This window comes from Trichogramma pretiosum, unplaced genomic scaffold (genome assembly GCF_000599845.2).
Source record: "Trichogramma pretiosum strain Unisexual culture from Peru unplaced genomic scaffold, Tpre_2.0 scaffold28, whole genome shotgun sequence".
NCBI classification, from domain to species: Eukaryota; Metazoa; Arthropoda; class Insecta; order Hymenoptera; family Trichogrammatidae; genus Trichogramma; species Trichogramma pretiosum.
The window spans coordinates 1,329,564-1,342,008 of record NW_019641710.1 but is presented as its reverse complement, the minus strand read 5'-3'; the positions used below and the strand labels follow the sequence as shown (position 1 = coordinate 1,342,008).

The 12,445-nt window shown below is 43.0% G+C and overlaps 4 protein-coding genes across 6 annotated transcripts; 2 read left to right on the top strand and 2 right to left on the bottom strand.

Moving 5' to 3' along the window:
- The first annotated feature begins 391 nt into the window (after window positions 1-391).
- Window positions 392-3,992, top strand: LOC106659168. Of its 2 annotated transcripts, XM_014381567.2 has the most exons (6): window positions 392-1,495; window positions 1,573-1,756; window positions 2,399-2,637; window positions 2,710-2,831; window positions 3,052-3,258; window positions 3,927-3,992. In XM_014381567.2, exons 2-6 carry the CDS (start codon window positions 1,629-1,631, stop codon window positions 3,942-3,944), a joined length of 714 nt encoding a protein of 237 aa, XP_014237053.1. In that variant the 5' UTR covers window positions 392-1,495; window positions 1,573-1,628; the 3' UTR covers window positions 3,945-3,992. The 2 variants fall into 2 exon arrangements, with proteins under 2 accessions (XP_014237053.1, XP_023318971.1); XM_023463203.1 differs by lacking the exon at window positions 3,927-3,992 and having other exon boundaries at window positions 1,579-1,756; window positions 3,052-3,432.
- Window positions 3,993-4,108: 116 nt separating this feature from the next.
- On the top strand, window positions 4,109-7,593 carry LOC106659169 (neprilysin-4). 2 transcript variants are annotated; one of them, XM_014381569.2, is made up of 11 exons: window positions 4,109-4,188; window positions 4,246-4,321; window positions 4,407-4,667; window positions 4,726-5,108; window positions 5,169-5,380; window positions 5,464-5,686; window positions 5,766-5,942; window positions 6,010-6,172; window positions 6,249-6,458; window positions 6,724-6,830; window positions 6,913-7,593. In XM_014381569.2, the coding sequence occupies exons 2-11, from the start codon at window positions 4,261-4,263 to the stop codon at window positions 7,195-7,197; spliced, it is 2,082 nt and encodes a 693-aa protein (XP_014237055.1). In that variant the 5' UTR covers window positions 4,109-4,188; window positions 4,246-4,260; the 3' UTR covers window positions 7,198-7,593. The 2 variants fall into 2 exon arrangements, with proteins under 2 accessions (XP_014237055.1, XP_023318970.1); XM_023463202.1 differs by having other exon boundaries at window positions 4,182-4,321.
- Window positions 7,228-9,878, bottom strand: LOC106658611 (GPI transamidase component PIG-T). Its single transcript, XM_014380627.2, has 8 exons — window positions 9,637-9,878; window positions 9,384-9,561; window positions 9,087-9,321; window positions 8,845-9,012; window positions 8,476-8,773; window positions 8,256-8,408; window positions 7,944-8,190; window positions 7,228-7,865 (listed from the first exon to the last, which is right to left on the bottom strand). Exons 1-8 carry the CDS (start codon window positions 9,812-9,814, stop codon window positions 7,610-7,612), a joined length of 1,713 nt encoding a protein of 570 aa, XP_014236113.1. The 5' UTR covers window positions 9,815-9,878; the 3' UTR covers window positions 7,228-7,609.
- Window positions 9,879-10,071: 193 nt separating this feature from the next.
- On the bottom strand, window positions 10,072-11,949 carry LOC106658841 (STE20-related kinase adapter protein alpha). The gene is made up of 5 exons (XM_014380973.2): window positions 11,591-11,949; window positions 11,153-11,507; window positions 10,711-11,072; window positions 10,380-10,622; window positions 10,072-10,319 (listed from the first exon to the last, which is right to left on the bottom strand). The coding sequence occupies exons 1-5, from the start codon at window positions 11,637-11,639 to the stop codon at window positions 10,240-10,242; spliced, it is 1,089 nt and encodes a 362-aa protein (XP_014236459.1). The 5' UTR covers window positions 11,640-11,949; the 3' UTR covers window positions 10,072-10,239.
- Window positions 11,950-12,445: the final 496 nt, after the last annotated feature.

Genomic DNA, 12,445 nt, shown 5'->3' with positions numbered 1-12,445 from the left:
AGGCTCGCGATCGACGAAGCCTCAACGAGCTAAAGAGAGTCGGCACATTTGTCCGTGAGTCCTTGCTGATCCTTCGACTCGCGCCTAACTGTAATAAATCGCGACGATGACGAACGACGATCGAGCTTCGCAATGATCCCTCGACGGCGAAAGATGCTCGACGCAGCTGCATAATACAGAGCCGTCGCGTCGCAGTAATATATCGCGTGATAATGCCAGCTAGTAAAGACATTCGAAACGATAATCATAGCTAATTAAGGCCAATATGTATATATCGAATGCGATATGTGCTCGGTGTATATCGAGTTATATACGTTCGAGTGCGGTGCAGGCGAGGTGTCGACGATCCACTTGCTTCTTCGGCTATACGTGTATCAGTTCGTGCAGTTTTGCCAGATCCTTCGCAGCTGCAGAGCTCTCCGTGTTGTATATTATAACGCGGCGACACGTCGCAACGTGACGATCGACGTATAAATAAATCTCGGCTCGTGCATATATCCGAAATTACATTATCGCTCGGAACGACGCGACGATCGTTTGAACCTTGACCGAATGGCAGACGACGAAATCGGTTCGCCGCTGCACGAATGTGTAGGTACCTGTGTGCACGACGCAAAGCCAGCCTTGATCTCTCTCTCTCTCTCTTTCTTTACAAATCGTTGGTATATTCGCTGGTACAGCTCGCTCGGCAATTGATTAATTGCTCCGATCTGCTCCGATCATCGTCATCGTCGTGCAGCGGCGGACCCCACTCTCGATGTCGACCTATCGGCACTTTGTGTGCGTGCGAGCTACTGTCAAAGCTCAAGCTCAAGCGCGCGCCCGTTTACCGCCGCGCCGTGAGTCCAGATTGACATTCGCACTGGCCTAGTTCTCCGTCTCTCGACGTCTTTGCGGACTTTGGCGATCGCTCGGACCTTAACGAAATCGGCCGATTGTGCGCGTGTGCCGCCGCCTCTCCCTACCCGCGTGTGTCTGTGCGTGCGTGTGCGCATCCTCGAGTCTGTGCGTGCCCGCGAATCGTCACCCGGGCCTGCCCTTCTGGCGTCTTTTGACATTCGCAACCCCTACTTGGGGCTTCTTCTTCCCTCTTCTCCCTTTACTCGCTCAATTCCTCTGATTTTTATTCATTACATATCTTCGGATAATATCTTCAAGTATTGCTTTTGTCTCTTGAAGACTGAAGAAAAAACAAGCTTAGCGTTTTATCACCTGTGCGCGCTCGTGCCTGACCGACTGGAATACTTACTGCAATTTTACACCACTAATAGTTGCATAATTTTCAATAATTTGGCTTGTTTCGCCGACGTTCGTCGAATTTCCCGCGTTCAGTCTAATTTATCAATCTTTCGTTTCGCTCGTAGTACAACCAAACGCTCGGATGAGAAACTTTTCTTTAATTGATAATTGCACGCGATATATTTTTCTCTTTTATTTTCCTTGGCCTTGCATTTAACATCGAACATCGGCTGATTGCAGCGTGTTTTCAAAGGAAGTACGCAAAGTCAACGATCGTCGATGCCTCTTCCGTTCGTATCTTAATCTATTTTTTTTTTGTTTTGTGCGAAAAAGGCAAAGAAGAGAAAAAGAAAGAGAGATATTTTGCAAGTTTGTTAACGAGAGCGAGAATGCGCCTAAGTCATCAACAGTCGATGCGTGCGGCGGATACGACGAGCCAGCTGAGCGATGACATCGAGGTCGAAGGCATCTGTCCGTCTTGTCGATTGGCCATCAACAAGGATACCGGAAGGCTCAAGTACGTCCTTGATTTTATAATATTTCCCCTTTACACGGCTCGTCTCTCCCTCTCGAGATTCTTTTTTTTTTATTCTCAATCTATATTACGACGAGCATTCAAAACTATTGAAACGAAGAAACATTAGACGAGGTAAGCATCGGTCGTTGCTTATTCATTTGTCCCCCCTCTGGCTGTATACACATTTATCGCTTTTTAATTAAAGCTGCGGAGCGCAAAGAGTTCGCGAACTGTGTTACAGCGATCGAGTCAACGGGAGTCGTCGACGCAGCTCCGATCGTTCGTAATAATTTGCTGAATTGAAGAGAAAAATAAATTTGACATGGATACTTGAACTTTCACAACGATATAGAGCCGCACTCGATTTACATCGGGAGATTAATTCAAAAGTCGAGTTGCTGCCTCGCAGCCACTTTATATTATATCCGAGCTTCGGAATAAACACGAAGGGACGTCGTTTTTGCGCTTCGAGACATCAATTGATATTGTCAGGAATTTCTCGCGAGTAATAAGTAGGGTGCAAATAAGTTTGCAAGCCGATCGACCAAAGGGATATCTTCTCGATCATCGATGCCAATTGAAAGGATTCATAAAAGACTCGTCGCGATCTCTCAATGATATATTATAACGCGTGCATTGCAGATGGTGCATGGGCGGGAGCGACATGTGCCGGACGCGAATACGACTGCTGATGCTGATACCGGCCGTCATACTGCCCGTGGCCATAATCATCATAGCCTTGTCAAAGTCTCAGGTAATCGGCAAACTGACGACTCGAGGCGGCGGCGGCGGCAGCCCGACGAAAATCCAGCCGAGTAACGAAGTGAACGCGTCGCTCGACGAGCCACGGCCGTCCTCGTCGCTGCAGCATCACTTGATCCGTGAGTTGTCACGAGTGCTCTCTATTTTCTGGCCTACAGAGCTAGAGAATAATGTAATGCTCGAGTGCGCAGATGACATTGAGGAAGCTGCCGAGCTGGCGCATCGCAGATTGTCCGCTCTGCATCCACACGCGGTGACGAGCTTTTTGCCGGCGAGCGCCTCGTTGGAGCGCCACAAAAGGCACGCGAACGAGGTCTGTATAACTGAGCTGCGCACATTTAGCTGAACCACCAAATCCGACAAAACATACTTCCACGTTTTTTTCCCCCTCATTTATCCCAACGACGCATAAATTCATGCATACATCCATTGAATACAAAGAACGTCGGCTGTCGAATGTATGGCACACGTATGGGACTCGTGCCCGGGTTTATTTATTTTTTTTTTTTTTTGCTACAAATGTATGTGTGTAGGGCACGGGAGAAGAAAGCCAAGAGCCACAAAGTATCAGCGACGCGGAGTCTAGTGCTTCGCCGAATGAACGGAGACAGAAGCAGCAGCATCATCAGCCGCAGCGGGGGCAGCAAAAGAACATCATAATAGCTTCTAGTCGGCCTTCATCAGCGCCGGGGACTTTGAAAAGCTCGCTGCCTACTGCTGTTGCTGCACGGGAACTGCAAGTAAATTTCTTACGCTAGAATAAAGACAAAAAAAGAATGTGAGATAGAACACGCGAGCGTTTGCCGCATTTCTAGGCCTATATGTACAGGCAGATGCGGTTCGCGCGTCTTTCAACTTGCAATATACATCGCTCGTCGAGCACGGCGTGGAAATGCTAGCGAATCGTCAATAGAAAAAAAAAAAGAAAAGAAAAGAAAAGGCCGCACGTACGTCGCTGACTACACGCGTTCTTTCTCTCTCTCTCGCTCTCGTGAGCCGCTGGAAAAAGAGCTTGCGCTCGCCCCCGGAGAAAAGCAGCCAGCGACCGATGCCGAAAGGCCGCTTTTGTATGTGCGCGTGCAGTGCGTAAACCTGTGCCTTATACACCGCATAGGCCTTGTCATGTAGGTTGAGTGGCGCGTTACATTACTGCGCGTGACGCTTTTAACATTTTTTTTCACGCTTTTCCGGTTTTTCGTTGATGAATGACATTTTGCCAAATAAACGACCAAAATCTAATATATTTTTACAACGAAATGTAAAACTAGGTCTCGGGAACTCGTTGTAAAGAGGGCGGTTTTAATGGTACATATATCTTTAGTAAAAGCACATCCCAGTTATGAAAAAATCATAGCTTTCGAAGAAAACAGCTGCACTAGGCCGTGTAAGCTGTTATATCGAACGATAGTTTGCAGACTCGAGCTAAACGCCAAGAGAGCCGAGACGAGTCATCGGCCTCGGAATCCGTTGCCCAGCCTCAGTCCCGAGCTTGCGACGATCACGACGACGACGACGACGACGACGACGACGAAGACGAAGCCAATGCAACGAACGAGGACTGTCTCGAAGACGAGGGCGAATCTTCGTCGGACAGCAGCGCCAGTGAAGACAGCAGCAATGGAGAAGAGGAGGAGAACGAGGCCAAAATTTGGCCCGAGCGGAGCGCCAAGGTGATGCGGAAGCATGTCTCAATGTTCGATGATTTTCACGCGTTTCTCTTGTTTCAGCTGCACGAAGGGCCAATGGATTTTCGAGCTTTCTGGAAAAGCGCTTGGAACGAGGAATACATTCGCGGCGTACAAGGTATTGTACGACATTTCCAATAGGTCGAATCAGTGAGCGTCGATGATCGATCGACTATTCTAATTCATAACGTTTCGTTTCCAAGCGAAAATGATGCTGAAATATATGGACCGGAGCGTCGACCCCTGCGTGGACTTTTACCAGTACGCCTGTGGCAATTGGGAAAAGTACAATCCCATTCCCGAGGACAAGGCCGGCTTCGACACGTTCGAGACGCTTCGCGAGTCGCTGGATCTGGTGCTGAAGCAACTGCTCGAGGAGCCCGAGGCCGACAACAACGACGCGGCCCTCCTCACCAGCGCAGTCACCAAAGCCAAGTATTTCTATCGCAGCTGCATGAACTACGGTACGGAGAGATCATTTCGTTAGATTTCGCAGATGGAAATAAAAAATGTAAATCGCAGAGGTGCTGGAGCGGCGCATGGAGCGACCGCTGCTGCTGCTGCTGGACGAGCTGGGCGGCTGGCCGATGCTCAGACCCGAGTGGGAGCCCGACAAGTTCGACTGGCTGCTGCTGGTCGCCCGGCTGCGCCTCTACAACAACGACGTCCTCATCTCCGAGTGGATCGGGCCGGACATCAAGAACAGCGACCAGTACGTCATACAGCTCGACCAGACGAGCCTCGGCCTGCCCAGCAAGGACTACTACCTGCAGGCGTCGAACGCGCGCTACCTGCAGGCCTACAAGACCTACCTGCTGACGGTGGTGACGCTGCTGGGGGCCTCGCCCAGGACCGCCGCCAGCCACGCCGAGGAGCTCGTCCAGTTCGAGATTCAGCTGGCCAACGTGAGCCCCTCACTCGCATCCGTCCTGCAAACGCACCTTTTGCATGCATACCTTTTGCAGATAACCATATCCCCGGACGAGCGCAGGAACATCTCGGATCTGTACCGGCGCATGAGCCTCGACGAGCTGCGCCGAACCGTGCCGGAGATCGATTGGCGCCGGTACCTGTCGATCGTGCTCGGCCGGCCGGTCGGCGACTCCGAGCCCGTCGTCGTGTTCGCCACCAACTACCTCAAGGACCTCGTCAAGCTCCTGTCCCGAACCCGATCGAGGTATGTCCCCGTGATACACGATACTCTGCGTAAAACTGTGATCGAGATGAGCCTCGTGTTGTTGCTTCTCGTGCGCGTCCCAGAGTCGTGGCGAACTACCTGTTCTGGCGCTTCGTGCGCCATCGAGTCAACAATCTGGACGATCGTTTCCTCGAGGCCAAGCAGACCTTCTACTACACCCTGTTCGGACGGGAAAAGTCTCCACCACGCTGGAAGAATTGCGTCGGCCAGGTCAACAGCAACATGGGCAACGCCCTCGGCTCGCTCTTCGTGCGCAAGTACTTTGACGAGATGAGCAAGAACGACGCACGTATCCTTTCTCAATTAATGCCTCTGTTTTGTGGGCGAGAAAATAAATTATCGAGTGGCTATGTCTTTTGCGCAGACCCTGTCGATGACCCACGAGATTCAGCGATCCTTCCGCGAGCTGCTGCGCCGATCCAGCTGGTTGGACGACGCCACGAGGCGCGACGCCCTCGACAAGCTCCAGGCCATGCAGCTGCGCATCGGCTATCCGGACTTCATACTCGAGCCCGAGCAGCTCGACAGGCGCTACAGAGACGTAAGATTTTTCACGACATCCCTTTCGATTTTGAGCTGTCGTTTGTGATCGCGAGACTGATCGACAGGTGCTCATCGAACCGGACAAGTACTTCGAGAACACGCTCAACGTCTTGAGGCACTTGACGAGGATCGAGCAGGACAAACTCGGAGCGCCGGTCAACAAGAGCGTGTGGAACGCGGCCCCGGCCATCGTCAACGCCTATTACAGTCGCAACAAAAATCAAATCAGTAAATTACAGCGAAACAATCCAGCTCGAATTTCCTTGATCGATATCGTTATTGAGATATGTACTACATCTTGCAGTGTTCCCGGCCGGTATTCTGCAGCCGCCGTTCTATCATCGCTACTTTCCGCGAAGCCTCAATTACGGTGGCATAGGTGTGGTCATCGGCCACGAGATCACTCACGGCTTCGACGACAAGGGCCGGCTCTTCGACAAGGACGGCAATCTTCTGCGCTGGTGGTCCGAGAGCTCCGTTACCGAGTTTGATCGGCGCGCCTACTGTCTCGTTGGTTCGTATATTGCACGTGTATACGCTCTTGTCTATTTCTCTTTTTTCTCTTCTCTATAATCATTTATATAAAGAAAGAATTTAACTATTGATTTTTATTCCAACTAATGCTTCTTGGATCTCTCGTACCTTAAAGGTGAAATCACTAAGGAAGGGCTGTTTTTCGATCAATTACTTCATACGTTTAACATCTGATTTCTAATCATAACTAAAAATAGTCAAACTGTACAATGATCAATGTGATGATTCCTTTTTTTTATGCATAGATCAGTACAGTAAATATATAGTCGAAGAAGTCGACATGGCACTCGACGGCGTCAATACTCAAGGTGAAAACATAGCTGACAATGGTGGGATAAAGCAAGCGTTTAAAGTAAGTAAAATGGTCGTGTTAACGATGAGCAAAGATCGGCCTCAAAACTATATGCTCAAACTTTGCGCGACTTTTTTCGCAGGCCTACGACAAGTGGCTGACGGAGAACCAAGGACAATCGAGCCGAGAGCGCTTGCCTGGTTTGGAGTGGCTCACGGGCCGGCAATTATTTTTCCTGAATTTCGCCCAAGTCTGGTGCGGCACGATACGGCCCGAGGCGATGCGCAACAAGCTCAAGACGGCGGTACACGCGCCCGGCCGTTATCGCGTCATCGGCACTTTGTCCAACTCCCGGGAATTCGCCCAGGTTTACTCTTGTAAAAGCGGTATGCCCATGAATCCAGTTGATAAGTGTCTGGTTTGGTGATAGTGCTGAGATGATCAATCAGAAACTATTCGAAACTTTGAATAACTTTTATATTTTGTAAAAGCTCGCTATGCGTTTATTCACAAACATACGCACCATTTATTTTAAGACAGAAATCTCATTTTAAATAATATTTATATTTATACATAGCTGTAAAAATTAATACTCACAATAGTATTGACTCGATAAAAGTAATTTAAGCGTTTTTAGAATATTATTATTCCACAAATGAATCGAGTTTCATCATTTGTCGAGTTATCGAGATCACATATTTAAGGAATAAATGATATCGAGTTTCTTTCATTTTTCACATTACCCTAGTTCTTTGAAATGATCATGGGTACAATATGAAAAAACTGACAATACAACCTCATGAAAAATAAACATAAAAATTGATATATGAACGAGTAAACTATTCTTTTTTCTCTTTGGAACCGAATAGCGATCGCAACTTTGATTTGGCAGTCTGTAGGTAACTTTGTTTATCAACGCGTTTCAACACGAGTCGTTTGGTCGAAATATTGTGCAATGGACCAAACGCTAAAGCAACCGCGGTACAGGCCAAGCATATGACGTTGTACGGCATGCTGAAATCTGGCGTTGGTAGACTTATCAGCAATGGTTCTGTGCGTAACTGCACCAGGTATCCGGGCCGGGTAGCGTTGAAACTGAAATTGCAAAGAAAAACTGCAATGAAGATATAATTCTTTAAACTATATAAATAAGTAAGTTGAATTGAGAATTACATAGAAGTAATGGTGCTCCCGTCTTGCGGCAAAGCAGTGTAATTTCTAGCAATCGGTAACATCGCGCTAATAACTGCTGGGCCCATATAAAAACCATGATTGGCATCTGGTGGATATTCTTGCCACTTCAAAAACGTATAATCAAAGTCTATGGAGAATTTCGTCATGGATCGAGGAGGCAAAGTTAGCACAAGCTCCAGGTAGTACGGTTGCTGACGTTCCTTGCCAGGAATGTAACGTTGAGCCACTAAGAGTAATAAAAAATATCTTGTATGTTGTTCAATAGTTAAAGAGGTTCAATTTGATTCTTACATGGCTGCAATTCTTTGCCATTGCAAACAATCTTCATGGAATGTAAGTAAAGAGGTAAATACCATGGAACATTTTCTAAGAGAATTATGGTTAATGGCTTCCAGTGATCATTGTAAATTTTAGTCACCAATGATCCTTTTTCTTGACCGTATCCTTGAAATAAACAGTTTACATCAATATTTTTGTTTTAAAAAATTATGTTTATCTTTTTTTTACTTACCAGTAATGTATCTGTTTGCATATAAAATAGATGGTTGAATAACACTAAGTGATTTTTGTTGTTCATGTACAGTTGCTATACTGAAGGGTTTTCCTGTGTTATGCAATTTTATATTGTACAAAGCATACTTATTTTCTTGACCACCTCTCAGACTCAAAATATTTGAATCCGGATCTGGTGTGATTTTGAATGTATGGTAAGTCTTATTACTTGTAGTATCTACATAAATATTGCTTATATTTGCAAGGGGACAGGCACCCTTTATTCCTATACCAAATAATTTCCTAATAGACCAATCCTAAAAGTATATATAGAAAATAGATTTTTTTTAAATCTTTTGGTTTTTAAGTCCTTGAATGAAAATTGTACCTTTGTATCAAAAGTAACCGTGTCATAAACTAAAGACACTGTTTGCTTTAGCTCAACCGACCGTTGTGTGCATTCAGCATTGCTACAAATAGAACGAAAGTAAATACCTATTGAATGGTAGTTTGTATTATGAATAAACGCTGAATTCAATAGAACAGCAAGCCCTTTCTGCAATAATTATAAAGTAATTAAAAATATTGAAAAGAATTTAATGTCAATATTGATGTGATAAAGATTCGTACTCTAGAATCACAAGGCAGTAATTTTTTAAATGGAGTTAAATTTTCTGTGCATGCAGTTTCTCTGGGAAGAGATGAATATCGTAAATGACTAGAATTTCTAGATTCCTTTTCCATAGCACCAGATCGTCTAAAACTGAACTGAGGAGAAAAACTGTTTGATGGATTGACAAAGTTTAGCGAAGCACATAGCAATCCTGAAAGGGCATTAGTTAACCCTTTCCATTCTTTATCGACACTAAAACAATAATAATAAAGTAAATTTTATTTTTAAGTGATATTAACTTTTAAAGTACTTACTCAGACACTTCTTTATTGAACCATGTAGTGACTTCTGCACCAGGCCCAGCATTATGAAATGGATATCCATATTTTTTATAGTTCCATAAACCTTCAGTTAAAGAAATTTGCATTTCATCTACATGATGTCTACCAATAATTTCTGCTAGTCCTCTAGGAAACAAGTGGGTGTGTTTCCCTTTAAATAAATAAAGACTTGTTAATTTAGAAGATTAGAAAATTTTAATAATTTACATAGATGAAATGCACTGACAGGTTTGCTGGTTATTAGAGGCTTCCCATCGAGTAGTAAATTGGAAATAAGCGTACAAAAATCCATTTGGAAGAGGTTTTAGCATTAACTCTTCATCAAAAGTGTCACTCTGAGCAATGGCTACAGTAAAAATTCCCAAAACAACAAAAATAAACAAGTTTTTATTGAAACCAAACATCTTGTCAACTTTTCATGCTTGTTGTTTTTGAAAGTTTACTAGTGACGTACGAAAATAATCAAAATTTGAGATTACAGGGGTACTGACTGGGGCGCCGGCTTGCCACCATCATGCGATGGCGCTGGTCGCTGTATTGAAGGTAATTGATGGCGGAAGTTTTGAAAATGTGTAATTGGGAAGAAAACAACATTTATAAACAAATATAATTTTTTTACTTAGTTGATAGTTACACATTTATGTACAATTTATTAATTTACAATACATCGATAAATAACTCCAAGGAAAAAATCAGGTAACAGCATCACAAAATGTATCATTTTGGCCAAAATATCTAACAATTAAATGAATGTGCGTAGAACTGCTTCTTTCAAAAGAAAACAGAAGAAATTCAGCCAGATAATGTATCACTAATTACTGCATGCTTTTTACGTATTCTCAAAGTCCCATTGGTAATCATCAAGCTCCATATTACCCATGGTATTTGCTAGATCTGTGGCTTGATTTTCTACAAAGATTGATAAATATAAAACTTTTATCAAAAAAAAGGCATTTCACATTTCCTTACCCAAAGTTTCTACAAAACTTTCATGAAGAGGTTTTATAGATTTCAGTGTATTTAAAACAACGGGATCTGATCTTCTACATTGTTTTATGAACGGATGCATCAAAAGTGCACTGGCTCCTGGTCTGGCATTAGGATTTAATTGAAGACACCGCTCAGTTATTTCATGAAAAGATCCTGAAAATGTACGATTGGCCATTTGTCTGAAATTCCTTGGGACTTCCTGACCTTGTGTTTGCTCTTCCACTATTTTGTATAAAATAATTTATAAATTTTAAGCATTAATTATTTCATCTAGCATAATACATAAAAACTAGGAATTAAAAGTTATTACTCTCTTCAAGATCCATTACATCAAAAGGAAATGTAGTATTATCAATGATAGTTGGTATAGAATCTTTTACTTTTTCCGTCAGCATAAGAATATCGGTTTCAAGAGCAAATGGTACAATGCCATTTGCTAATTCACAAATAGTTATCCCAAGACTGTAAATATCAGACTTTTCATTGTAACCACGTAAATCTTGTTGCAGTACTTCAGGACTTAGCCATTTCAAATTTTTTCTAGTCGAAGCCGGAAAAGAATAAACAGTTTTTTGCCACTTTCCACTACCAAATACTTCACAAGAATATTTCATGCCACATATGCAAGCTTGACCATCCGATGAAATTAGAATATGACTTGCTTTCAATGCTCTAAGATAAAAAATCATTATAAAATTATAATAATTTTGATGTTAGGGATAAAAATATTTATTAATAAGATCTTTTCATACCTAAGAATAAATCCTTTCTTATGTATATATTCAAGACCACATAAAACATCTCTAAGAATATGGGCAATAGTCAATTCTGGTAATCCTTCTTTAAAATATTGACTTATTATCTCGCTACATGCGCCATAGCTCATTAAAGGAGATAAGACATAAACATTTGGTCCAGAGATAAAGGCATTTAAATATGGAAGAACATTAGGATGCTGTAATTGTCTAGTGGTAATGATTTCTTGCTGAATTAAATTATAGTCTTCAGAGTCTTGATTATCTATAAGGTACTTTTTTATAACAACAAAAGTATTTGTATCTTTATGTAATGCAACATGGATACTACAGGCACTATCGTTGGAGGTACCTGTATATATAAGATAATTCATAAGTTAAGAGTACATAATAAAATACATAACAATATAATACTTGCAGTATTCATGGTCTTACCCAATGACATGCCACTGATATAATTGTTTAAATTCATATCGTCATGCATGTTGAATGGTTTAATCGTTTTATCATAGGCTTAAAAAACTTAGTATTTGATTGATGCAGAATAATAACATTCTGATCCAGAACCAATAAAGCATTTCTAGGGCGATAAGTTAATAATATTTTTGCACATTCATCTAAATGATTGGCGTTCAGTTATAGTAATTAAATAAAAAACAAATGCAGCTTGAGTCCAGGATGAAAAAATCATAACTTCTTATCGATGTGCTGTCAAGCCTAACCTCTGCAAGCAATATATTTTGCAATGTCAACAACCGCAGCCTCTTTAGCTCGTATTGTGTCTGCTGCGCGTCTGGAGGTTGTGTGTAAACTCACGCACATCGTCAGGCGCGCGTGATTCGTTAATAAGTGTCATGCAGACTTTGAGGTATGTGCATTGTTTACACACTTGGATAGTATAAAAGTACACTGCTCGCGGAATTGGATGGTATGATCCGTGGATTTTTGTCAAGATATTGGAGTAGAAATTCTGCGAGGTCATTCTACCTTACCATCTTTTGCACGTAATTGATGGCAATGAACGTTTCCGGGTTCGAATGTTTATGATCATAAACTTGTATGTAGGCATTGTACAGTGAAAACTTTTTTTTGTACATTACATTCCGTATAGGTGTGCGTGCGAGCCTATAAACCTACTTAAAAATTATGTAAAGTTGACCTATTTTTGGAAAAGGCGACTCGTTTGAAAATCACAAAAATACAGTAAAGTTTCGTATTCGATAAAATGAATATCTCAAGTGTCGGCCACGGCATTGGAAAGTTTATTCGAGAGCAGCGAATCGGGTGTCC

Bases quoted from the DNA above. Each gene is read 5' to 3' on its own strand.
- LOC106659168 (XM_014381567.2), top strand. From the start codon at position 1,629: ATGCGCCTAAGTCATCAACAGTCGATGCGTGCGGCGGATACGACGAGC. The intron at 2,638-2,709 runs GTGAGTTGTCAC...TCGAGTGCGCAG, and splicing joins GCTGCAGCATCACTTGATCC to ATGACATTGAGGAAGCTGCC. The intron at 2,832-3,051 runs GTCTGTATAACT...GTATGTGTGTAG, and splicing joins ACAAAAGGCACGCGAACGAG to GGCACGGGAGAAGAAAGCCA.
- LOC106658611 (XM_014380627.2), bottom strand. From the start codon at position 9,814: ATGTTTGGTTTCAATAAAAACTTGTTTATTTTTGTTGTTTTGGGAATT. The intron at 8,409-8,475 runs GTAAGTAAAAAA...GTTTATTTCAAG, and splicing joins TGCAAACAGATACATTACTG to GATACGGTCAAGAAAAAGGA. The intron at 8,191-8,255 runs GTAAGAATCAAA...TATTACTCTTAG, and splicing joins TGGCAAAGAATTGCAGCCAT to TGGCTCAACGTTACATTCCT.
- LOC106659169 (XM_023463202.1), top strand. From the start codon at position 4,192: ATGCGGAAGCATGTCTCAATGTTCGATGATTTTCACGCGTTTCTCTTG. The intron at 6,459-6,723 runs GTTCGTATATTG...TTTTATGCATAG, and splicing joins GCGCGCCTACTGTCTCGTTG to ATCAGTACAGTAAATATATA. The intron at 6,831-6,912 runs GTAAGTAAAATG...CTTTTTTCGCAG, and splicing joins GGATAAAGCAAGCGTTTAAA to GCCTACGACAAGTGGCTGAC.
- LOC106658841 (XM_014380973.2), bottom strand. From the start codon at position 11,639: ATGCATGACGATATGAATTTAAACAATTATATCAGTGGCATGTCATTG. The intron at 11,073-11,152 runs GTATGAAAAGAT...TTTTTATCTTAG, and splicing joins AAGAAAGGATTTATTCTTAG to AGCATTGAAAGCAAGTCATA. The intron at 10,623-10,710 runs GTAATAACTTTT...TATACAAAATAG, and splicing joins TGTAATGGATCTTGAAGAGA to TGGAAGAGCAAACACAAGGT.